The sequence below is a fragment of the Eumetopias jubatus genome, unplaced genomic scaffold, assembly GCF_037043125.1.
Source record: "Eumetopias jubatus isolate StellerSeaLion01/CBP00866 unplaced genomic scaffold, mEumJub1_p1.0 scaffold_13, whole genome shotgun sequence".
NCBI lineage: Eukaryota > Metazoa > Chordata > Mammalia > Carnivora > Otariidae > Eumetopias > Eumetopias jubatus.
The window spans coordinates 43,698,440-43,725,600 of NW_028274819.1; the positions used below are offsets into that span (position 1 = coordinate 43,698,440).

The window sequence follows — 27,161 nt, forward strand, 5'->3', positions numbered from 1 at the left end:
GTTTCTCCCTCTCCCTCTGCCTGCCGCTCTGCCTGCTTGTGCTATCTCTCTGTCAAATAAATAAATAAAATCTTTAAAAAATAAAAAAATAAAAATAAATAAATTGGGAACGCTAAGGAAATTGAGCATGCTTATTTTCAAAGGTCCCAAGTGATTTTAATGTGCAGCTTATATATATAGAAACACTGTCCTAGGAGAAGTACTTTTTCAACTTTCCAAAACTGACAGGAACAGTAATGGAAAATTTAAACAGTGCTATAACTAATAAAGAAATTGAATTGATAATTTTCTTTAAATTCAAAAATTTCGGGACACCTGAGTGGCTCAGTCGGTTAGGTGTCTGCCTTCGGCTCAGGTCATGATCTGAGCCCCACATCGAGCCCCACATCAGGCTTCCTGCTCGGTGGGGAGGCTGCTTCTCACTCTCCCTCTGTCTGCCACTCTCTGTCAAATAAATAAAATCTAAAAAATACATATATATATATAAATAAATTCAAAATTGTCTTTAAATTCAACATTTTCTTTAAATTTTCTTTGTAGACAAAAAAAATTCTAGGTTTAAATGAATTCACCAGTGAATTCTAATGACAATCTTATACAAATACTTCTAGAGAATAGGAAAAAAAGGCACACACACCCCCAAATGATTTTTCTCATGCTAGAATAACTTTGATACCAAATTCATGTCTATTTAAAGAAAGGGAAACTGTAAGCCATTCTCACTCATGAACAGAGATGCAAAGAAATATATATGTGTAAATCACACACATAACCAATATTCTTATAAGGACACCAATCAGATCTGATTAGGGCCTCCATAATAGCCTCGTTTTATTTTTTTTTTTAAAGATTTTATTTATTTATTCATGAGAGACAGAGAGAGAGAGAGGCAGAGGGAGAAGCAGGCTCCCCACCGAGCAGGGAGCCCGATGCGAGACTCGATCCCAGGACTCTGGGATCATGACCTGATCCGAAGGCAGACGCTCAACCATCTGAGCCACCCAGGCGCCCAATAGCCTCGTTTTAACTTAATTGCCTCTTTACAGGTCCCTGTCTCCAATTACAGTCACATTCTGAGGTACTGGGGGGTTAAGACTTCAACACATGGATTTGGGGGTATACAATTAAACTCATAATGACTAGGTAATGAAGAATTCTGGGGCCAAGATCTAAACAAAAGAGGAAATCTGGAGAAGTGTGCTTGGATTGTGTCACACTCATTTTCTCCTGGAGCTGGGAACCAATCTGGGAGAGGCAACTCAAAGGCTGAGAAGTTAAGCACAGTTTTTGATGGATTCACAGAGCTAGGGGCCAAAAACTTAGAGAATATAGCCTACCAAGGGACCCTAAAAAGCTATCCTTTCAGAGTAAGAGTGAAAAAACGGGCTACACTGAAGTTGAAGCCCAGCTTTGATTTACTTTAGTCCCTGGTTGGACTAAGGTGATTCAAGATTACTAATACTAATGCCCCAGCATCCTGTCAAAGGCAAACAAATCCTCTCTAGAGGAAGATAAAAATCCTAGGTCTGAAATATTTCTTCAATTTTTTCATATACATTGTTGGCACTAAATGATAACTAGCATGTAAGGAGACAAGATAATGACTAAAACCAAAAGAAACAACGGACAACAAAGACCTTTAACGGATCCAGATAATAGGATTATCAACCGCAAACTTTACAATAAACATGCTTAATACATTTGTAGTGGACACTCTTGTTCTCTCTCTCTTTTTTAAGATTTTATTTATTTATTTGACAGAGAGGAGAGAGCACAAGCAGGGGGAGAGGCAGGCCCCCCGCTGAGCAGCGAGCCTGATGTGGGGTATGGATCTCCATCCCAGCACTCCAGGATCATGACCGGAGCCAAAGGCAGACGCTCAACCGAGCCCCCCGGGGCCCCACTCTTAATCCTCTACATGATTTATTTACTAGGTGGATTCACTCACTCCACCTATATACCCCTACTCGTACTCCCAAGTGTAAGCTGCTCATACTCTTTCCCGGAAGAACTGTCCTCAATTGATGAGTTCATCTCTTGAGGAATTCCCTAGGAGGTTAGCCTGAACCCTCCCATCCCTGCCCCAGAAGGCAGTAACTGACTAATTCAGGAGTATTTAAGTTATATACACACACCACTTGCCTCAAAGAGGACAACTGTATGATGCTATTGGTGTTTCAGAACTCCATCCTATGGGATCAGGCTGAGGACTTCAACCACATCAATATCTTGGGCTTCTTCCCATGCCTTATCCTTCTCCCCTCAGAAGTTTTCCCTCAATAAATCAGTTGCACAAGAATTCCTAGCTCAGGCTCTGCTTCTAGGAAACCTAACATAATGTTCAAGATTGAAAAATTCATCAGAGAATTAAAAATCATAAAATGAAAATTCTAAAACTGAACCATAAATTAGCTAAATTATAAGAACTTAGTGGATAGATTTAATAGTGGACTGAAATGTAGTGAAGAAGTGGCTAGAATTAAGCACAGAAAGATAAAGGATGGAAAATGAAAAATGTATAAGAGATGTGAGGGAGATAGCAACATTTAATATTTGTGAGCTTGAAAACCCAGAAGGGAAGAAGAGAAAGAATGGGACAGAAGTAATACTTGAAGATGTAATGGCTAAGAATTTTCCAAAACTGATAAAGGACTTTAAGCCAGAGATTCAAGAAGCCCTATGAATGCCATACAGGGTAAATAGAAAAGAAAAAAAAAAACACTTCAAAGCAACAATAAAACCGATAGCTAATTTCGTAACAGAAACAGTGCCAATCCAGAAGACAAAGGCATGATATCTTTAAATCCTGCAAGAAAATCATCTAGACTATTACATTCAGCCTTGATAACCTTCACTCCAAAAGGTGAAAGACATTTCAGACAAAGAGAATCAGGTGAGTGTCTTCAGCAGGGAGAAGAGGAGACTGAGATGGAGAAGAGGCATGTGAGAGCTTCTGGGGAGACAGCAATGTTTGCTGCATAATGCTGTTCATTGTAGCTTATTTTGCTGCATGTATTTCTGTATACTGCCATGTATATTTCACAAAAACGTTAAAAATTTTACCCATTGTACTCATTTTAAAATTTTTATTTATTTATTCTTAAGAGAGAATCTTTTTTTAAAAAAAGATTTTATTTATTTATTTGACAGAGAGACACAGCGAGAGAGGGAACACAAGCAGGGGGAGTGGGAGAGGGAGAAGCAGGCTTCCCGCGGAGCAGGGAGCCCGACATGGGGCTCCATCCCAGGACCCTGGGACCATGACCTGAGCCGAAGGCGACGCTTAACAACTGAGCCACCCAGGTGCCCCATGTACTCATTTTTTTTTTTAAAGATTTTATTTATTTGAGAGAGAGAGATTGCGAGTAGGGCGCGGGCATAGGGAGAGGGACAAGTGGACTCCACGCTGAGTCCAGCTCAGGGCTCAATCTCACGACCTCAAGATCATGACCTGAGCTGAAACCAAGAATTGGATGCTCAACCGACTGAGCCACTCAGGTGCCCCCCATGGTACTCATTTTTAATGTAAAAACATTTCATTATAAATTATCTTCTAAGCAGATGAGCCTGTATACTGAATGAAGAATACTGAATATTTTTCAAATGTTCCAAATGTTTTTCAAATATTTTTCAAATCATGTGTGGTAATGATTAATAAAAGGTCTTCAATGTTGAGATTTATAAGAAATATATCTGGCCATTCATGCAACAAAAATATATTTCTCATATATATTTGGTCTTCATTCACAGTTCCTGGCTTACAGCTCCCAAAACCCTTGGAATTTCCTGAGTGATAAGAGCAAGGAGAGCATCTTTTGCTATAATGTTTGGTCTCGTTCCTCAGTTTCTAAATAAACACTTCAGAGCCAAAAGGTGAAATGGGTTTCTTGTCACTCATAACAAGCCCCTTTCCACCACAGCTGGGTTTATGTTAATGAGGGGACTTTGGGGTAATGCCTGTGAGGACTTGCTGTCAGGGGAACCAATCATGATCAAAGGGTTGGAACTTTCAGTCCCACCCCTTGATTTCCGGGGAGGAGACAGGGTGGGAGGTTGAATCAATCACCAACGGTAAATGATTTAATTAACAATGCCTGTGGAATAAAGCCTCCAAAAAATCTCAGAAGGAAGTGGTTTGGAGAACTTCCCAGCTGGTGAACCAGAATGCTTTCATGTGCTATTGTGCTGGGTCCAAAACACTGAGGACAGAAGCTCCTTTGTTTGGAAACTTACCCTCTGTATCTCTTCATCTAGCTGTTGGTTTGTATCCTCTAATATCCTCTGTAATAAACTGGTAACTTGTGAGTAAATGGATTTTTTTAAGTTCAGGGAAGGACCCTAGCAAATTAATGGAACGCAAGGAGGGGGTTGTGGGAACCTCCAATCTGTAGTCAGTGGGTCAGTCAGTGATTGGTGTCTGAAGCAGAGGACAGTCTTGTGGGACTGAACCCTTAACTTGTGGAATGTGCTGCTATCTCTGGGTAAATAGTGTCGGAATTGAGTTGAATTGTAGGACACCCAGTTGGTGTTGGAGAATTAATTACTTGGTGGTAATGTGAGGAAACCCCATTCCCACATTGGAATTGATTCTGGAAACTTTAGGTTTAATTTTAAAATAAAACTTAAAAATTGAGACTTATAAAAATCTGTATTTTGAGGCTTTTCTTTAAAAAATGAAGTTCTATCAAAGCTGGACTGTCATTTTGAATGGCAAAAATCAATTATAGCTTAGTTGCAGCTTTTTACATGATATATCCATATTTACTGCACCAAGTCCACATCATTAATTTATCACTTCTATCTGGTCTTGTAGGTATTTAAATCTGTGGCCTCCACTTAAAACATCTGAAGAAAGCTCTCACTTGCGTTCCACTGTGAATCTACTTCTACAGGCTAACTATTCTAGGTTCTTTACATGATTGGGTCCTTATCACTCTTCTCTGGGTCTCTTTTACTTACTAGTGTTTTTTTGTTTTGTTTTGTTTAAAACATATCGCCTGGCTATTTCAGAATGGAGTGGATGCAGACCCAGTATTTTGAGGAATGGAGTTTAAGAAACGCCCCCCACCTTGGTCTTTTTTTTAAACCAGAAAAAAAAATACAGGTAATTAATAACAGCTCCCAGTGCTTTTATTAGTAGTGATCTTATTAAACCAGCCCTTCATTTATCCTTTACTAATAGCAGTTATTTGAGCTTAAATGCAAGGAATCATGTTTATTCTTCATGAATTTCATCAACTTTATCGTGGATTTTCGTATCTATTGATCTTCTGTGTCTTCAGGCTGATAATACGAAACAGCTGTTACGGGAAAATAAAGATTAAACTTCAGCAGATACCCACTTAATTGTTTTCCTGATGAAATTAATTGTGAATATTCTCATTAAAATCTTATCCTAAAAAATCAGGGAAACCCCAAATGGGAATTTTAACCATGTGAAGCTTTTTCAAGAGAATTAAAATGAGTCTAAGACCCTAAGCTTGAGGACCATTTCCAAACTGAAATTGGTAACAGCAGAATTCGAGACTGTTCTATAAAAAATGCAGTAGAAATTTGTACACTGATAGCACATGACAAAAGTACTAAACTTTCAATTTGAAAAAATCCTTTTTCTCAATTCTTTGGAATTTTCTCTTAAACAGTGATGTCATTTATAAGTAATGACAGTTTTGTGTCTTCCTTTCCAATTATTATGGTCATTCTTACTAAGTTTAGAAGCTGTAATGCATTGTTGATGAAAGTAAGGAGAGTGAGCATTCTCATCTGTTTAAAGGAATGACAATTTACCATTAATATGACATTTACTCTAGTTTTTCTTCATGCCCCTAGAACATCAGTTTGCTTCTATTCTCTTTCCCCCTTCCTACTTCCCTTCCTTCTTTCATTCTCTCCTTCTCCCTTAAATGATAAAAGGGTGAATTATTTATCTCATCTATTGAGATGATCTTTTTTTCTTTTTTTTTAAAGGTTTTATTTATTTATTTGAAAGAGAGAGAGAGTGAGAAACAACATGAGAGGGGAGAGGGTCAGAGGGAGAAGCACACTCCCTGCTGAGCTGGGAGCCCGATGTGGGACTCGATCCCAGGACTCTAGGATCATGACCTGAGCCAAAGGCAGTCACTTAACTGAGCCACCTAGGCGCCCCTTTTTCTGTTTTGATTGGTTAATGTGTTTAATTACATTAATTATTTTTTAATTGAAATATCATTGTTATGCAATATTATACTCCTTTCAAGTGAACCACATAGTAATTCAGCATTTAAATATATTGGGAGCCCTTAACATAGTGTTTACCATCTGTACCATACAATGTTATTACATTATTATCGACAGTATTCCCTGAGCTACACTTCACATCCATGTGACTGATGTATTTTATAACTGGAAGTTCATACCTATTGATGCCCTTCACCTGCTTCACCCATCCTTCCCACCCTCTCCTCTGGCAACCACCAGTTTAATATCTGTATTTATGAATCTGTTCTTATTTTTGTTCATTTGTTTTGTTTTTAGATTCAATATATAAGGGAGAGCGTATGGTGTTTTCCTTTCTCTGACTTATTTCACTTAGCTTAAGGACCTCAAGGTCCATCCGTGTTGTCACAAATGGCAAGATTTCTTCCTTTTTTATGGCTGAATAATAGTCTGTTGGACGTATATGCCACATTTTCTTTATTCATCCATCAGTGGACATTTGGGTTGCTTCCATGTCTTGACTATTGCAAAGAATGCTACAATGAACTTGGGGGTGTATGCACCTTTTTGAGTTAGTGTTTGTTTCCTTTGGAAAAAACCCGTAAGTGCACTTACTTGCTGGATCATATGGTAGTTCTTTTTTTATTTTGGGAATAACTTTCATATGTTTGCCATAGTGGCCACGCCAGTTTACTTTCCTACCAACAGCACACAAGAGTTCCCTTTTCTGGGACTCCTGGGTGGCTCAATCAGTTAAGCATCTGCCTTCAGCTCGAGTCCTGGGACTTCAGGGTCCTGAGATTTAGTCCCCCATTGAGCTCTTTGCTCAGCAGGGAGCCTGCCGCTTCCCCTCCCCACCCGCTGCTCCCCCCACCCCACCCAAATAAATAATTTTTTTAAAGATTTTATTTGTCAGAGAGCACAAGCAAGGGGAGTGGCAGGCAGAACAGGCAGAGGGAGAAGCAGGCTCCCCACTGAGCAAGGAGCCCGATGGGGGACTCCATCCCAGGACCCCAGGATCATGACCTGAGCCAAAGGCAGCTGCTTAACCAACTGAGCGGCCTAGGAGTCCCAATAAATAAAATCTTAAAAAAAAAAAAATCCCTTTTTCCTCTTTCTTGCCCGCACTTGTTAGAATGGTTACTATCAAAAAGACAGGGGATAACAGGTGTGAGGTGATTTTGATTTGCCCTTCCCTGACTGGTGATCAGCGAGCACTCTTCATGCACCTCTTGGCCATCTGTTCCTCCTCTGGGAAAAGGTCCATTCAGAGCCTCTGCCCTTTTTTTTAAATCGGATCGGGTTTTGGTTTTTGTGGTGTTTGTTTTTTGCTATTGAGGTGTATGAGTGCTTTGTGTATTTTGGATAGTAACCCCTTATCAGACAGGGCCTTTACAAATATCTTCTCCCATTCGGTGAGTTGCCTTTTTGTTTTTTGTTTTGTTTTTTTAAAGAATTTATTTATTTATTTGACACAGAGAGACACAGCGAGAGAGGGAACACAAGCGGGGGGAGTGGGAGAGGGAGAAGCAGGCTCCCCGCCGAGCAGGGAGCCCGATGCGGGGCTCGATCCCAGGACCCCGGGATTATGACCTGAGCCGAAGGCAGACGCTTAACGACTGAGCCACCCAAGCACCCCAAGTTGCCTTTTTGTTTTGCTGAAGCTTTGCAGTTTGATGTAGTCCCAGTTGTTTGTTTTTGCTCATGCCAACCTATCAAAAAAATCAATGCCAATATCAATGTCAAGGAGGTAACTGCCTGTTTTCTTTGTGTTTTATGGTTTCAGGTCTTTAATCCATTTTGAGTTTATTTGGTATATGATGTGAGAAAGTGGTCTTTTTTTTAATATTATTTATTTATTTGACAGAGACAGAGAGAGAGCACAAGTAGGCAGAGTGGCAGGCAGAGGGAGACGGAGAAACAGGCTCTCTGCTGAGCAGGGAGTCGGACGTGGGGCTCGATCCCAGGACCATGACCTGAGCCGAAGGCAGCCGCCCAACCAACTGAGCCACCCAGGCGCTCCAAAAGTGGTCCAGTTTCATTCTTTTACATGTAGCTGTCCAGTTTTCCCAGCACCATTTATTGAAAAGACTATTCTTTTAACATTGTATATCCTTGGTTTCTTTCTCATAAATTAACCATATATGTGGATTTATTTCTGGGCTCTCTCTTCCGGTCCTTTGATCTATGTCTGTTTTTAATCTCATTATTATTCTGTTTTGATAACTGTAACTTTACAATAATAGTTTAAAATCAGGAAGCATGATATCTTCAGTTTTGCTTTTTTAAAAAGATTTATTTATTGAGAGTGAGCAGGAGGAGGAGGGGCAGAGTTAGTGTTTTTGTTTCCTTTGGAAAAAACCCGTAAGTGCACTTACTTGCTGGATCATATGGTAGTTCTTTTTTTATTTTGGGGAGAGAAAGAGCGAGAGAAGCAGACTCCATGCTGAGTGCAGAGCCCAATGTGGGGCTTGATCTTACAACCCTGCGATCATGACCTGAGCCAAAATCAAGAGGCGGATGCCTGACTGAGCCACCTAAGTGCCCCTAGTTTTGCTTTATTTTCTTATGATTTGTTTGGTTATGTCTTGTGGTTCCATATAAATTTGTCAATTATATCTCAGTCTTAAAAATGCCACTGGAATTTGGTAGGGATTGCATTGAGTCTATAGAATGTTTTGGGTGGTCTGTACATTTTTTTTTTTTTTGGTCTGTACATTTTAACAATATTCTTTCAACCATGAGCACTGAATCTTGCATTCATTCACTTTTCTTCAATGTGTTACATTTTTTAGTGTGTATGTTCACTTTTTTTAAAAAAGATTTATTTATTTTAGAGAGCATGTACGTGAGCATAGGGGGGAGGGGCAGAGGGAGAGGGAGAAAAAATCCAAGTGGACTCTGTGCTAAGCACAGAGCCAGTCACCAGGCTCAGTCTCACAAGCCTGAGATCATGACCTGACCTGAAACCAAGAGTCAGTCGCTTAACTGACTCTGCCACCCAGGCACCCCTATATTGTTCACCTTCTTAGTTGTATTTTATGTATCTTCTCTTTGAAATTCTAAGTGGGATTCTTAATTTCTCAGATGTTTCATTAGTTTATAGAAATGCAAGAGATTTTTTATTTTTATCAGATATTTCATTAGTTTATAGAAATGCAAGAAATGCATAGTTTATAGAAATGCCAACTTTACTGAACTTGTTTATTCTAAGTTTTTTTTATGAACACTTTAGGGTTTTCTATATGTATATAATATCATGTCATCTGCAAGTAGAGATGACATGATTACACTTTTTACTTATTTTACATTTACTTATTTTTTTACATTTTACTTCTTCCTTTCAAACTGGAAGCTTTTATTTCTTCTCTGAGTGCTCTGGCTAGGACTTCCAATACTATGTTGAATGAAAGTGGCGAGTGTAGGCATCTTTGTCTTGTTTTTATTTTAGAAGGTTAGCTGTGGGCTTGTCCATCTATGGTCTTATGTTCCTTCCATTACCCACTTTGTTGAGAGATTTTATCATAAACAGATGCTGAATTTTATCAAATTTTTTTTCTGCTCTTCTGAGATCATGATTTATCCTTCATTTTGTTAATATATCTATATTCTGTTTTTCTAACTTAAGCTGGATGCTTAGCTCATTAACTTACCAGCCTTTTTTCTAATATAAACCTCTAATGCCCTAAGTTTCTCTTCAAGTGCCATTTTCAACACATCTTAATTTTTGGAAAGTAGTACAGGTATTTTAATCATTCACCTCTACTTATGTTTAAATGCCCCTTTTTTTTTTTTAAAGATTTTATTTGACAGAGTTAGCTAGAGCAGGAACACAAGCAGGGGGAGAGGGAGAGGGAGAGGGAGAAGCAGGCTTCCCTCTGAGGAGGGAGCCTGATACGGGACTCGATCCCAGGACCCTGGGATCATGACCTGAGCCAAAGGCAGACACTTAACGACTGAGCATCCCTTAAATGCCCATTATGATTTACTTAGCCTGGAGTTATTTAGGAGCAATTTCTTTAATCTATCAAGCATACATAGAAATAAGTAACAAAAACTAACTGAAGACTAATGGTCTTGTTGTGGTCAGAGAACATGGTTTGTATGATACATATTCTCTGAAACTTATTAAGACTTGCTTTATACAAGTATGTAGTCAACTTTCTAAGTGTTCTTTGGATTTTTAAGGACAAAAATTTTCTTTGCTGGGTTTTATGTTCTGTGTATGTCTAATAAGACTGTTCACTGTGCTGTTTTATATTTTTATTAACTTTTGGTCTGCTTAACTTATTGTGTTAAATCTCTCTTCCAGGTTGTAGAAATGACAATTTTTCTCTGTAGTTCTACCAACTTTTGATTTATGCATCTTTGAGATTATTTTATTAGGTAAGTACATGTATTTTATGTACCTGATAAATTGACTTTGCAAAACAGAGGTAATAGTACAGTATCTACCTTAACATGGTGGTGATAATATAAATTAACATCAAATCACTAAGAAAACAGTACATTGTAAGTACTACCTACATGGCTGGCTTAAAAAAAATCCTGACAGATTAGATGTGCCCATCCAAAATACTATTTACATTTCTTGTGGGTATTGATATTTTAAAACTTATTCCTACCTTTTCTCCCATTTGTCCTATTGTTTCTCTTTACTCATTTATGACATTTTTATCAATTCCAGGTTTTTTACTCCCCTACCGCGACCAGTTTAGAAGTTATATACTTTTTAAAACTTTAGTTTCCCTTAACTTTTGCATTTTTCTTAATTTAACAAAGTCTAAAGTTAGTATCTTAATTTCCATTTTGAAACCATATAAGACCCTTAACTTTTTCTTGATTAACATGTTGTTATCCAGGATTTTAAGGCACACAAAATAATTTTTTAGTTCATATAAATAATGATTTAAGACTTACCTAAATATGTTGTTTATTAATCTGTTTACTTTTCCTTCTTGCATTGCCTATCTTCCCTCTGGGTCATTTTTCTTCTTTTCTAAAGTATGCACTTTAAGAATCTTGCTACTCTTTTAAGTGTGGTCAACAGACCAGTAGCATCATTACATCACTTGAGAACTTTTTTTTTTTTTTAAAGATTTTATTTATTTGTAAGATAGAGAGCACACACACAAGCAGGGGGGAGTGGAAGAGGGAGAAGCAGGCTTCCCACGGAGCAGGGAGCCCCATGCAGGGCTCGATCCCAGAACCCGGGGATCATGACCTGAGCTGAAGGCAGTTGCTTAACGACTGAGCCACCCAGGCACCCCCACCTGAGAACTTTTTAAAGAACTACACTCTCAGGGACCTACTTTTAAGAAATACAGACTCCTGAGGTCCACTACAGACTTACTAGATCAGAATATGCATTTTAACCAGATCACAAAATGATTTCTATGTACATTACAGCAAACTTTAGAAGTACTGCTCTAAAAATTTCATTAGGTTAAGTCTGTTGATGGGAAAAGATCAGTGTTTATCTGAAAATGTCTCTTTATTTTACCCTCACTTTTGGTAGTTCTGGTGATTATAAGTTGACAGATTTTTCTTCTCTTTTTTATTCATTTATTTTTTCCCCTCAGCACTTAGCAGATAGTGTTGTAGTGACTTCTGGCTCCCATTTTTGGTCCTGAGAAGTTTGTCATCAGTCTTATGGCTACTTATACCTGGTGAATCTTTCTTTCTTTCCTTCCTTTCCCTCCTTCTTTCCTTCCTTCCTTTTTTCGTTTAAGTTCCATGCCCAGCCTGGGGCTTGAACTCACAACCCTGGGATGAAGGCACATGTTCCACCAACTGAGCCAGCCAGGCGCCCTCGTACCCGGTGAGTTTTAAATTTCTAACTGCTTGCTCATTTTTTTTTTTGTCATTTTGTGTCTTATTTCCTTAAACATTTCCTGCATGGTTATTTTATATTGTTTTGATAAGGCAATGCGGCATCTGCAGGCATTGAGTAGTCTAAATCTGCTAGTCGCCTTTAGGGTTGTTTCCTTCTGTTTGGTGACTTTTAGCAAAATTCTCCAGAGAAAGAGAACCAATAGGATATACACATCCCCCGTCCCTCCAGCACATCCACAGTCTACTCCTTGGGTATACCCTCTCGCAGTGAATGACGCGCACAGTCGCCCAAAGCAGAGATCTGAAAGTCCCGACGGTCTTCTTACCACCATACCCAGTAATCACCGGGGCAAACTGATTCTCCTCCATCTCAGATCTCCAGTCTACTCACTTCTCTGTTGTCCTATCATCTTTCCATGTCCAGATCAGGGAGATCTCCCCATGTCTAATTTTATTCTTCCATTTGACATTAGTATGTTATTTGAATGAGCTTCATAAAATGTAAATGTAATCAGGTCACTCTTCCAGATGAAAACTTTTTCAGTTCCCCATTTCCTTGAGGAAAAAAGCTTAAATGGCATGTCATGCTTTACCAGGCTCTTCATTAGCCACCCTCTATCTACCACTCCCTGCCAGCCACCCTCAACCTCTTTCAGCTCCTCCAAGATGGGGACGTGTTCTTGTCCGGGCCTCCACACACACTTTTTTATTTATTTTTTTAAAAGATTTTATTTATTTATTCGTGAGAGACAGAGGGCGAAGCAGGCTCCCAAGAAGCAGGGAGCCCGATGTGGGACTCAATCCCAGGCCCTGGGATCATGACCTGAGCTGAAGGCAGACGCTTAACCATCTGAGCCACCCAGGCGCCCTCCACACACACTGTTAATCTCTTTCCACAAGCAAATACCTCCAGGGTAAATCATAATTCTTGCGCCATCCCCACTCACTCTCTAGAGCTCCTCAGATTAGCCTGGCAACTATAAGAAAGAAACCAGAGTTGGCTTTATTCATCTCTTTTGTGAAGTTCATTCCTATGAGATGCAATCTAGAGAGAGGAAATTTTTGACTTCAATGCTAGAGTTTACAGGATTCTTACAAAAATAGAAAAGGCCAACAGCATCAACAAAGAATAGCAGGAAATAGCCTTCAAATCAGGAAATAACTTTACAAAGTAGTTTGTTTTTATATGGAAAAATAATGTATGGGTAAGCACACAGATACAGCACTACAAAATTATTTCTAAGACCAGTGAGTTAAAACAGCAAATTCACAATGAAAATTATAATAAAATTAATCTGATTCAGTAGTAACCAAAATAGAATATGTAATATTGCTTATGTCAATTTCTCTCTCTTTTTTAAAGATTTTATTTTTCAGAGAGAGAGCATGAGAGGGGGGAGCGGCAGGCGGAGGGAGAAGCAGGCTCCCCGAGAGCAGGGAGCCCGATGTGGGACTTGATCCCAGGACTCTGGGATTATGACCTGAGCCGAAGGCAGATGCTTAGCCGACTGAGCCACCCAGGCGTCCCTTATGGCAATTTTTCAAGTAAGATTTCATTTAATAGCATTGTATATACTTAATATAGTCACATTCATTTCTTAAAGTTTATGAATTTGTTTCAGCAAGGATATTTCTTAGTGTTTCTTTGGTCTATTTTAATATGTCAATTATTTAGCAAAGAGCAAATTTAAATTATTTAAAAATGAGTTCTCGGTAACAGTATTTTTAATAAAAACATTCCTTTTGAGAAAATATATACATTAACCCCAATACAAAATTTTAATAGGAAATCTGAGTCTCATTATTGCATATGTGCACATGTGAATTTATACACTTGTACTTTGCAATAGCAGAAATATACTTACGCAGGATGCAAAATGTATACCAGGGAAATAAGAGCCCAGGATATATATATATTTTAAGTGCAAACTCAATAAATTAGTTAAAATTTTATTACTTAGTAATGTGCGACCAGGTTACAAATTATGTGGCAGTTGTAGCAAAAGTGGCAGGAAGGAACTTCACACTCAACATGTCTAATAAATAAAGCTTGGTGATTCATTCAATATTATACAAGATCAAAACTTCCAACATTTCTATAGATCTTTAATATCTTCGAGATATGCCAAATATTCTAGGTAAGTAAGAAATTGCCTGACATTATACTTAAAAGGAATCATCTTGGAAAATTAATGGTTTTACTGTCTACAAAAGCCACACAGAACCAAAATAGAGTCTCCAAGAAAAAAAAATTAGTCTCCCATCCTGTTATCATTTAGGCTGCTCTTTAGATCATCAAAAATCTTTCATGACTCAGGTACATATCTGTACCCTAGGAGTTCATGAACATTGTAAATATGGTCCATTTTCTTTGCAATTAAGTATTCCCACTTTTTTTTTTTTAAAGATTAAACTCACAGTTGGGCTCTAGCAGTACTGAGTAGTCCTAGGTCACTTCTGTCATGTAGTCTCAAGGCAGTAGGAAATGAACAAGGATGAACATCAGTTTTATAGTGACTAAACACACGACACCTAACATATGGATCTGGATATAAGCATATGTTCCAATTATTCGTTGTGGCTTTTGGAGCACCTATTTCTTTTGATTAGACTCAAATTTATCTAAGAATAATGCTCATTTCATAAAAGATTAACAACTTTAGGACAATTCCTTTTTCTTCTGACAAATCTGTGTTTATATTAACTAAATGTTTAAAAATACGAATCCTGAGCAACAGTAGTAAGAACAGTTTTGACTAAAGAAGAAAATCTCTTCGTTGTTACACCCAAAACAGCTTTAAAAGTTCAACCATGGAATGTAAGTCAGTAAGACTGGAATTGAGACTTCTGATGTCCACGGTAAACCTGAATACTCTGAGCAGAACTCAAATACACATAGTACGTAACACACAACAGTAAGAAGCATCAGAAATTGATGCACCTGGATTCTATTATATTTAACAAAGGTCACTCAGTCTTTCATGGATAAACCCGGCTGGGAGCACAGCACTGAACAGTGTCTTGCACTGAACAGACCCTCCGAAAGGCAACACTGGATTCCTTCTTAGATGGGCACTGACTCCCCCCGCCCCACCCCGGCTCCCGCCAAAATGTTCAAAACACCTAAAAGACACATTTGGAAAAAAACAATATGAATCCTGTTTTCATGAAAGCAAAAAGTTCTGGCCACTTTGGAAACCGAAGTCACTTGAATTGTTAGTTCTAGCTACCGCTCATGAAAACGAAGAGCTTACTACCCAGCAAAGCATTACTATGACAGACTACTGGTATACCAGCAAAGGCTTCAAGGAAGAGCTTCGCAACAGGAGTCGATGGAAGCCATGCTCTAAGGATGCTCGTGTCGTCTGTGTGGTGAGCACACACAGCAGCAGGGGCCTCTCCCAGTAGCTGGGCCTGTCCCCGCAGGCAGGGTCTGTGGCAGGTCTGTCCCCTGAGTGCCAGGCAGGGATTTCTGACCCCGGGCACAGCCCTCCAGGCTTCTCCGATATGCCTTTTCTTTTATTCAAACTGTCTCTCCTCCTCTTCATCTGCTTCTTCAATGACCTGAATGTCATCGGCTTGAGGTAAGGAAGGATTTTCCACCTGCAGTTTGTTCCCATCAGCTTTACATTTCTCTTCTTCCTCTATCATTTCCTTCCATATCTTGTGGTTTTCAGTGAGGTGGTGCATTAGCTGACAAAATATTCGCCGTCTGCCTTTCCTCCTCTGTGGTTCTGTGAAATTTAAAAGCAGTATATTGTAATCATAGCCATACAATTCCCTTGTGCAGTCACTAAATATCCGAGTGCCTATAATTTTCCAGGCACTTATACATGGCGCTGGGGTTGTAGTCATAACCAGTAAGACAGAAATAATCTCTGTACTATGGAGCTCATCTTCTAATGGAAAGACCTAGGTAAGCAAAAGCAGCAGCAAAACACGAGATGGTGTTGTTATTAGATGAAAATAAAGCCGAGAAGGGGATTAGGGAAGACTGGGTGGGGTGAGAGGGGAGGAATGATAACAATAGCAATGTGAAGTTCAACAACCTTTTTAGGATTTAAGTACTGAATTAAACACCAGTATCAAGGTTTCAGTGAATATAAACAATTTTTGGAAGCCAATCAACTTTGTCCATGATGATGCTCAGAGGGTAGAGGTAGAAGACTACTCTTTATTATGCTAATCCTGAATACAACTGGGGAGGTGGGGGTAGTTCTTTGTAATTATGTTACTGGTTTTCATTTATAGCATGCTTGGAATGCTAGATATAATTTCAATTCTTTTTTTTTTTTAAGATTTTATTTATTTACTTGAGAGAGAACAGGAGAGAGCCCAAGCAGGGGAGAAGCAGGCTCCCCACTGAGCAAGGAGCCCGATGTGGGACTCGATCCCAGGACCCTGAGATCATAACCTGAGCTGAAGGCAGATGCTTAACTGACTGAGCCACCCAGGCACCCCTTAAATTCTACTTTAAAGAGCAAATAACTGATTTCATTTACAGCTACAATGGTGACAAATTTTTTTTCCATTTATATTCACTGCTTTATATAGAAAACTATGTCCCTACAGTTTGGCAATTCAAATCCATAACAACACAAAACTTGGTTCTCCCCTTAGGGCTAGAGAAGATGTTTCCTCTTCTCCCAACTATTGTGATCCATCTTCCAAGTCTTTAGGAAGGGCAGATTAGCAGGAGGGGGGAGCGCTAGCCACACGAACACCTCACCTCACAAAATCAGCCATGGTGACACAGCCCTACGGTGCGGGCAAAGGTAGAGCCTCCTGAAGCAGACTGGCCCCAAAGAGACACCACTTTAACCAAGACCGCGTGCGACCGCATTAGCACGTTCCCCAGCACACAGGAGTTACTCAAGAGACCGTACAATCTGAACATTCAGAGTGTAGTTACTCAAGATAGAACTCCTCAATCTGTAGCTTAAAAACAAAGATCCAGGGGCGCCTGGGTGGCTCAGTCAGTTAGGCGTCTGACTCTTGATTTCAGCTCAGATCACAAGCTTGGGGTTGTGAGATCGAGTCCCGCTTGGGATTCTCTCTTCCCCCCCCCAAAAAAACCACCCCCAAAACAAAGATCCAAACTTAATGTTACTAACTGCAAATACCCATTTAAGAAATTACAGCATCCCTATATTCTTACTAGGATTTAGATTGTCTTCTATTTCTTCCTCATCTGTATCTAGTTCTTCACCATCTTCTTCATCGTAACAACTCTCAGTGTCTTCGTCCTCTTCTGCTTCCACCCACTGACCCGGCAGCAAGCCAGCCGTGTCGTAGGAATTACACAGAGGACCCACGATGTGGGTGATGAAAGATTCTTGGAGTTTTGCTAGCTGAGGCGAAGAACGATCCATGAAGGGACTGATGGGCAAACCGAGGTTTGCTTCCTCATCTCCCTGATCATTTTAAAAAGAAAAGTACCATTTTGAACTGTTGAAAGAATAACCACTGAGCTTTGCTGTTAAAATTATCTTGAGTTTTTAATACGCATAGTCTACATCAAAATCATTTTTACAAAGTGTCTAATTACTGTCATTTCAACTGTATGAATTTCTCCAATACAAGACTTTATTTTCACACCCCACCAGTTAACCAGGATGGTTGATGTTCAGTGAACAAGAAAAACATACATGAAAAAAAAAATCAACAAATCTAACAACCTGAAAAATTGTATGTCTTTCTCCTAGGGGGAGATGATATCAGCCAAGTTGTTGTACCTTAAATGCCCAGAGTTGAATTTTGCAATTGCCTTTCAACACCCTACCTGTTTCTAACAGCAGAAGGAGAGGTATGGGTGGCTGAGGTGAGGAGTCGGGGTCCAACTGCCTGCCCTCTGACACCCTCCCCCTGTGGTCTCCAGGGCTTCAGAGAGCGTATTGTGAGATCAGACAGATGCAGTTGTCAAAGCCTGCTTTTGCCACCTACTACCTGTGCGGTGCTGAGCAAGCTCCATGCCCATTTCATGTGTAAAATCTTAATAATGTACTTTACAAGGTTGCTATGAGGATGAAAAACAATATTCAGTATTTAGCACAGTACTGAGCATTCCCCAAAAGGTACTGTTGACCTTTTTGTTCCTACTGTCTGAACTGGTGGGGAATGAATGAACTTCAGAATGTATAAACTGTGTAGGCAAGCAGCGTCTCTCTCTGATGAGGCAACACTGTCCTAGGGAAACAACCAGAAACTGTTATAGTGACGGGCCCATGATTAAAAATCTAGAATTTTACCTTCTGTGGGGAAGAAAACCATTGTTTACCCAAAAACCCTCCCAAAAAACAAAAAAAAAACAAACCTCAGTTGGGTTTATCCACAGGATTCTACAATTTTGTTTTGTTTGTTTCTTTTTTTTTTTTTAATAGGAGTTTGGCTTTTCTAAGCCCATGGTACTTAAATGGCTATAGGGATATAAAGACAGGATAATTAAGATAATAAAAAAATAAAAAGTTGGGCAAGATTAGAATTTTGCATCCACATCCGAAGGATGCTTAAGAGTATAACCAGACTGAGAAAGAAATTTAATAGTGTTGATGAGGATTGAGTAGGACTTTCATATAGATTAGTACCTTTAACCTTCATGACAACTCTCTGTGGTAGGGTGTCAGATGACCCTTTTCTCCTTTAACATGTGAATAATGAAACTTAGAAAGATTAAGTAAAACTTGTCTGAAATAATGTTTTTAGTGATAGATCTGGAATTATAATAGCTGACATTTACTGAGCATTTATGTGTCAGGAACTGTTCTAAGAACTTTATTAATTCACCCAATCCTCGCAGCAACCTTATGAGGTAGATACCATCACATATTTCTGTTTTATCCATGAAGAAACAGGCACAGAGAGGTCAAATAACTTAGCTAAGGTCACAATACTGGTAAAGAAGAGAACCCTAAGCATGGATTCCAAGTTTAATAAGCATTCTATATACTTAAATTATAAATGGAGTCTAAACGAACTTTTCTAATGTTCTTTTTTTGGGGGGGTTTCCTCTACATTTATTGCAACTGCTAAATGATTAACAACATTCACAACTTCTTAGGTTTAAAAAACAAAAACAAAAACAAAAAAACCTGTTTTGTAACATCACAAATGTCTTCTAGGTTTTACCAATTTTCTAATGTTCGTTTACTGAATTAGTGAGTCTTCTAAAATTGGCATACACTACGTTTTTATTACCTCTGTTTGCACAGATAATATAAAGATGGCATTTTCCTTAATGTAAAATTCTTTTGTGAATACAAACTGAAGTCTGAGGCTGGCTTCAATTATCTTTGAGAATGAAGATGGGAACATGCAAATAGTATATTACAATCTCTAGGTAGATATTTATAACCATTTAGATCTCCAAATTATATATAATTTAGTTCAAATGTACCAAAACAGTAAATAATAATCTTGGAATACTTATGTATTCCCATGGTTTTTTCACCGTATAGTATTTTGTAACTTGTAAATAGCAGAGTAAGCCTTGTGGTGGGATGTTTAGCTAAGGTGGGTGAAAGACTGCACATTCACTATTCAATACAATCCAGGTGTAACAAGGTATAACAGATTCATCACCCCTACTGGAGTAGCAGCTCATGGTAAGAAAACTCTGTCTTGAAGGCCTCATTTGGTAGACCTCTTAATCTTGCCTGATTATTAGGGTCAACAAGGATTCCCAAGGAATGCAATTCCAAAGTCAAGAAGATGTATTCGGTATTTTGGAGCTAATGAAACGCTGGCTTGTGGGGAAATCCATATACTTCTACATTGTGGTGAGCTTCAGAATTGAACAACAAAAAAAAATTGATAAAGAGTCTGTAAAGTGGTAGTGAAACCAGTAATCAAAGGGTTAATGGGACTAATAAGTGCAACTGTAACTTTTTACCCAAATCTGCTTGTTCTTGGAATGCAGCTTGCCACCATGTTTCTATAGATAATGTTCTTGCCAGACCTCACAATAGCAGAATGTTGATTTAGTGGTTTGGCAGAGACTTAAGGCTTTACCAAGAAACCAGCCAGAACCAGTCAGGACCACCGACCTTCTCTGAGCACGGACAAGTGTCCAATGGATAAACTTTTAATGTAGAAGGGCCTAACCTCCTGCCCCCCTTCTATCATGCTGAGAATGCCATTTTCTGGTCATGGGTCACATGAAAATATATGCGGAAGCTCCATGCAGGTGCAGACAATGAAAGGACTTCAACCTTTTCCTACTTCCTAACTTCCTTTCCTTGATTTTGAAATCCCACAGCTCCTCTCCCTTATACCCACATCCTTTTATTTGCCTTTACATGTTCCCGACTCTCCCACTTTGAGGAGGCAAATCTGAGGCCTGCCCTTCCTAGTTTGGCTGCCTCTCAAACTCTTTGATGTATACTCAACATCTCAGTGACTGGCTTTGCTACGTGGTGGGCATATAAACCTGAGTTCAGTTACAGGAGTATTAGTTTATTTATTTATTTTTTTAAAGATTTTATTTATTTATTTGAGAGAGAGAATGAGATAGAGAGAGCATGAGAGGGGGAGGGTCAGAGGGAGAAGCAGGCTCCCCGCCGAGCAGGGAGCCCGACGCGGGACTCGATCCTGGCTCTCCAGGATCATGACCTGAGCCGAAGGCAGTCGCCCAACCAACTGAGCCACCCAGGCGCCCAGGAGTATTAGTTTAAAGACACGATTTTAAAAACTTAGCATGTTTTTATCTTTGAATCCTAAAAAACCATGACATACCCACTTTATCCCCGTTTCTAGCTCTCAAATGTCTTCCCCTCTGCCAGGACTTTTACCCAGTGGCTGTTTCTAAGGCAGTCAGCAGTCTTTCTACAGCAGAGTTGAAAATAATTATATTTAAAGAATATCAACCCAAGTATACCCTGAATCAATTTTAAAAATTTCATCTGGAAGGGGGCGCCTGGGTGGCCCAGGTGGTTGAGCCACTGCCTTCGGCTCAGGTCATGATCCTGGAGTCCCGGGATCGAGTCCCGCATCGGGCTCCCTGCTCAGCCGGGAGCCTGCTTCTCCCTCTGACCCTCTTCCCTCTCGTGCTCTCTATCTCTCATTCTCTCTCTCAAATAAATAAATAAAATCTTTAAAAAAAAAAAATTTCATCTGGAAAAGTTATAGGCACTCAGGGTTTTAAAAGAGACCTTACCTCTAGCCTCAAGGGACATTCGACCCATGGCAGTTGGGAATGAGCTAGTTTTTAAATTTATTAGCAAAAAAGAGCTGAGAAAATACTACGACCAGCACAAATTCTACAATTTCTAACCATTTTTGGTCAAAGTAACCAGACATCAAACATTTAACATAGCTATCCAAATCCCAAAGACTTGTGTCTTCAGCTGGCAGCTCTCAAAAATCCCACCCATCTCAATTTTCAACTTACCTGCTCATAAAATTCATTGACAATGCCTTCTGTCCATTTCAAATGCAAGTCCCGAACTTTCGCTGGTCCATTGATGTCTGCCAGCTTGATGCACACCTGGCATACTAAGAGGCGATCATTCTCATTGCTCCATTCTATGCCATTACTATTTACATCGTTGGCCTATTTTGGACAAACAATTATTTTAGGTTCTGAGGGCACAGTTTGTTTTGTCTTTTTAACCAAATTATCTTAAAACTGCTTCCTGTCTAAATTACAGGAAGGAACATGGGTTAAGTTTCCCTTTGAAGTGTCATTATGATTTTGTTTCATTGGAAGCAAAGCACTATAAAAACATAACAAACCATGGGTTTCAATATTTGTGATTACTACAGAAAATTGTAACGTGTGTATATATATAACATATATGTTAATATATAATATATGTATATGTAAAACATCAATAAATCATTTAAGAATCGTAACTAATTCTACTGCAAAAAAGAACACTTAGGATCCACAGAGAAGTTGGCTTCAGCTGTGAAAGGAAAATATATAGTTGAAAGAACACAAGTCTTAAAAGCTGATCCCTATGGTTTCAAATCCCAACTCAATGATTTATTCATTGTGTAATACTGGAAAAATTACTTAATCTCCTTGAATCTGTCTTCATCTATAAAACAGAAAAAGTAGTACCAATCTAGCCATATTACCATGAGGGTTAATAAATGAAAAATGCTTTGTTCATAGTAAATGTAATTATCATCACTAATTAGGCAAATTACTCTGCCTTTCAAAAACTCAAATTTTCTCTTGTAAAAAATGAAGTAAATGGGCCAGATCAGTGGCTTCTGAACTTTGAGGGTAGTTTTTTGGGCACCAAACCCTTTTGTCAAAGGAAAATTTATGTAGACCACCACTACAGAAAACACTTAAAAGAAAAGCTTTTCTGACTGAAACCATGTAGGTATGGCATTTTCCTGAGAGACAATGGAATAGAAACCTCTGAGGAACACAGATTCAAAAGTATTGGACTAGGTGATCTTTTACCTGTGAAAACTTCTATTACTGACTTAAGCACTTAAATGCATTTTATTATTAAATAAAACAGAGCTACACAACTATAAAATAATTTTAAAGGCACATGGATTTCTTGCTGATTTTTAGAAGTATTTGATACCACAACAGCCACATATAGGGTCTCCACACAGGGGGTTAAATCTAGTATCCCCTTGGTATCAGTTCCTCTAGCCTGAAGGTACACCTCTCCTTTCTGTCACAAATGTCATCAAGGCAACAGCTTCCTGCCAGCCAAAGCAGGAGCATCCTTCCCGCAGGAATTTGTAAAGCAGTGGTTCTCAGCTTTTCCCACCCCTAATGTCGGAGGGACAGAACACCTTCCAGGGAGCACCGCTGTCACCTGAGGACAGTGATTCTCAGTTCCCTACTGACGGTGAATTCCTGGTGGCAGGGACTGCCACCTGTTCTCTACTTATTCCTGCTGGCGTGACTGTACAGAGAGGGCGATCCCAGGACTTGCTCAATGAGCACATTATTCTCAAGCGGAAGAGTGGAGGCTACTTCTTTCCCACACCAGCCAGTTAAAGACTAATAGGAAGAAGGGATTAACAGGTGCAGTGAGGGACACATAACCGGACACATAACATCTTTAATTTCATAAAATAACTTAACTTGGCACCATGCACAACATTCTCCAATCTTCCCCTAAAAGCTTTTGACATCATGAACTGGCTTATCACCATGTGAAAGAAAGTTGTAAGTCTATGTGTCAGAAAGGAAAGGTAGCAAGTAACAGTATGTTTAGGACAAAAAAGTTATTTTAAAAAATATTGACATACATATCATCTCACATCAGATATTATGACTTTGAGTAGTATTAATTCTAACTTAACATAAAAAACACTTATCAGTAATACTGACAATAGAGATTTCCATCACTGAAACCAGACAGTAAGTTGTATCACCAACCTTGGCGTTGAATTCAGCAAGGAAATCAAAATGCTTTTTAAGATCTGTGGCAAGGATTGCTTCAATGACCAAAAAACGAAAGCGCTTGAATTCCACATGATCAAGATTCAGAAGGAAGTTGTATTCTGGGCGAGAGAGATACAGATTCCAAGCTGATGCAGCATGATGATTTTCTAGAACAGATCTGTCGTTGTACAAAACTGCCTGAAAAGTAATAAAAATGAGTCAGGCGTCTCAGAGATATTAATCTTTAATAATAAAGAGAGTTAGGATGGAAGAATACAAACAATGAGTAACTACTATATGCCAAGCATTTTAATATCTGTGAAGAAGGCTTGTGGGCATTTTCTAAACGAGTTTACCGAAGTACAAAAAGGGTAAGGTAGACCTTGTTGGCATCTACTTCTAGTAGGTGAAAGGGTAATTCATCTCCCAAGTCCATCTTTGCAGACACCATACTGCCCTCAGGAGATGTAAAGTTGATATTTGAGGTCTACTTCATTGAATCCGTGAACCTTCTTAGATAAAGCTTCTGTTAGTGAAGCCTTTAGAGGAAGAGCAGGTGTAGGGACACATTTCTCTTCTTCAGCTAGCATGCGATCAGTGGTGCTGATGACCAAAGAGGAAGCAGGAGTACTGTCCCGGGTGAGTGAGAGTCCTGCACGTCCAGGAAGGACACATTCCTACACTCTGATCCGGGCACAGTGCCCGGGAGTAAGAGAAGCATGAAACAGGTAGCACAAATCCTCTGGTTCAGCTGGTGTGCAACTTTTCACTTCTTATCCACCTCATTTCAATGCAAGACCCTCAGTACTCTAGAACTTTGGAATACAGATTTAAAAAACCAATGGCTTATAGAATTGCTAGAGCCTCTTCTATCTCTAAAAATCAAGCAATTAAAAATTATTAAATAAGCATAGTAATTATTTTAAAAACGTTCACAGTCAGTGCTAAAGGCTAGGGATAAACAAAAACTTGTCTCTGTTTTCACAGAGCTTCTTGTTAATAAGAAAGAAGGACAGATAACAATGGAATGCAACCACATTAAGGTACACATTCTGGGGGGCGCCTAGGAGGCTCAGTAGGTTAAGCACCTGCCTTTGGCTCAGGTTGTGATCTCAAGGTCCTGGGATCGAGTCCCGTGTCGGGCTCCCTGCTCAGTGGGGAGTCTGCTTCTCCCTCTCCCTCTGCCCTTCCCCGCTTGTGTTCTCTCTCTCACTTGTTCTCTCTCAAGTAAATAAATAAAATCTTGAAAAAAAAGGACACATATTCTGGGAACTTAATTAAACAAGTTTATGTGTGATTTGTGAAAATAAGCCATGGTCTAAATATAAGACAGATAACATCGTTTGTTTTTTTACACCATTTGACTTTATGAAAGTAATGATGATTTAAGCTTTGTAATGGGACATACAAAGGCTGCAAGCAATCTAAATGTCCATCTGTGGAAGAATGGATAAAGATGTGTGTGTGTGTGTGTGTGTGTGTGTGTGTGTGAGAGAGAGAGAGAGAGAGAGAGAGGGAATATTTACTTAGCCATGAGAAAGAAGGTAATCCTGCCATTTGAGACATGGATGGACCTTGAGAGCACAATGCTAAGTGAGTTAAATCAAGAAAGACATACTGTATGGTATCTCTTATATGTGGAATCTTAAAAAGCTGAACTCATAATGACCTCACTGATACGAGGAATTCTTAATCTCAGGAAACAAACTGAGGGTTGCTGGAGTGGGGGTGGGTGGGAGGGATGGGGTGGCTGGGTGACAGACATTGGGGAGGGTATGTGCTATGGTGAGCACTGTGAATTGTATAAGACTGTTGAATCACAGATCTGTACCTCTGAAACAAATAATGCAATATATGTTAAGAAAAAAAAAAAGAAGATAGCAGGAGGGGAAGAATGAAGGGGGGAAATCGGAGGGGGAGATGAACCATGAGAGACGATGGACTCTGAAAAACAAACTGAGGGTTCTAGAGGGGAGGGGGTAGGGGATGGGTTAGGCTGGTGATAGGTATTAAGGAGGGCACGTTCTGCGTGGAACACTGGGTGTTATGCACAGACAATGAATCATGGAACACTACATCAAAAACTAATGATGTAATGTATGGTGATTAACATAAAAATAAAAAAATTTAAAGGGGGAAAAAAAGCTGAACTCATAGAAACAGACTATGTTACGAACTTCAGTTATAGGATGACGAAGTTCTGGGGACCTAATGCCTAGCATCGTGATTACAGTTAATAGTACTATATTATATACTTGAAAGTTGTTAAGAGACTAGATCTTAAATGTACTCACAAAAAAGATATGATATTAGGTAACATGATGGTAGTATTACAATGATAATGTGTATCAAATGAACATGTACACCTTAAACTTAACACAATGTTACATTATCAAGTATATGTCAACAAAAAAATGTCAAAAAAACTTATACTAACCTTATTATAACTTCCAAACATCATAAACCTCAAAGAGAAAGATTAAGCTTCAAAGACTCCCTAAGGGGTCATTTTATATTTAATAGTGATTTCACTAATTCATATTCAAATCTGATAAAAACTGATAAACTATTAGAACAGCTTTGTCTGTTCAGGAAGAAGTAACCAAACATCCAGCTCAATAAAGCACAACATATAGTAAGTGCCCTGTAGAGCTAGCTGACTTAATAAACTGTTGGCTAGCAAGATCAGTAAAAGAATTAAGTTCAGAATTTCTTCACCATTCAAACTGCCCTTTGAAATTACCAAAGAGGGTGCCTGGGTGGCTCAGTTGGTTAAGCGACTGCCTTCGGCTCAGGTCATGATCCTGGAGTCCCTGGATCGAGTCCCACATCGGGCTCCCTGCTCAGCAGGGAGTCTGCTTCTCCCTCTGACCCTCTTCCCTCTCGTGCTGTCTCTCATTCTCTCTCTCTCAAATAAATAAATAAAATCTTAAAAAAAAATTACCAAAGAAATATAAAATAGGGGCAAAAAAAATCTGAATCAATATTAAAGTCTAGATATTATCATCATACTGGAAATTTCAAATACATGGGGAAAGTGGGAATGGATTGAGGAGAGGCCAACTAAGTTACTGCATGAGAAGGAAAACCCACCTGGAGAATAAGTGGACAGAGTCCCCTGCTGGACCCCAATAAACCCACTACCTCATAGATGAGTAGAGGCAAGAAACAATCATGGAGCAGTTAAGTAGGAGGCAAATGAGCGTTCCACTTTAGGAAGAATATTCAGTGAATACACAGAACAATAAGGCCAAGCTTAAACCTGGTAAGAAAAACATTCCAGGTAAAACAGATGGTGAAGCCTCAGCTGGCTTTTCCTGAGGGCTTTCTGACAACCAGACAGGGAAGATCAGCCCCAGCTAATTTGGAGCTGCAGTAACTATGCTTGGACTTTGTGCTAAAGCATCTTGATCCTGGCTTTCTCCAGCTAGGGATCCCCTTCCTTTGCTCCACAGGCAAATCTCTAATTTGGCAAAGCAAATTTGTTTTTCACCCTCTTTTTGAGTTGGAAAGATGTGAAACAGGATTTAATACAAACTGATAGAATTAATCTTAACAAATAATAAACACCTTTCAATAAATGAAAAGAGAAAACTCAGCAAACATATCAAAGACTTAGATCACACAAAGGAAGAGGCTGACAAATCTGAGCAAATGTCCCCTTTGAAACACAAGAAACAAGAGGAAACACTAAAAAGTCTCTAGGTCCTAGTCATGAGATTAAAGAGCGTATTTCCGAAAAGTGAAAAATCTTGGATTAAGAAAAATTGTT

The 27,161-nt window shown here is 39.1% G+C and overlaps 2 protein-coding genes across 4 annotated transcripts in view; one reads left to right on the forward strand and one right to left on the reverse strand.

The window, feature by feature from the left end:
* Positions 1-12,010, forward strand: part of CYP2R1 (cytochrome P450 family 2 subfamily R member 1) — a 41,426-nt gene extending 29,416 nt beyond the window's left edge. Inside the window, exons 6-7 of one of the 2 annotated variants that reach the window (XR_003611357.2) lie at positions 10,508-10,581; positions 11,201-12,010. The gene's annotated coding sequence lies outside the window, so the exon portion shown is untranslated. Of the gene's footprint in view, positions 1-3,750; positions 4,589-10,507; positions 10,582-11,200 lie in introns of those variants that run through there. The other variant, XR_003611355.2, reaches the window with a different exon arrangement.
* Positions 12,011-13,008: 998 nt separating this feature from the next.
* The window catches only part of PDE3B (phosphodiesterase 3B), a 164,267-nt gene continuing 150,114 nt past the window's right edge, over positions 13,009-27,161 (reverse strand). For both annotated transcript variants that reach the window (XM_028116860.2, XM_028116858.2), the window contains 4 exons: positions 23,384-23,587; positions 21,416-21,577; positions 17,189-17,444; positions 13,009-15,764 (listed from right to left, as the gene is read on the reverse strand). In XM_028116860.2, the coding sequence (XP_027972661.1) occupies positions 15,550-15,764; positions 17,189-17,444; positions 21,416-21,577; positions 23,384-23,587 (837 nt within the window). In that variant the 3' untranslated portion in view covers positions 13,009-15,549. The remainder of the gene's footprint in view (positions 15,765-17,188; positions 17,445-21,415; positions 21,578-23,383; positions 23,588-27,161) is intronic.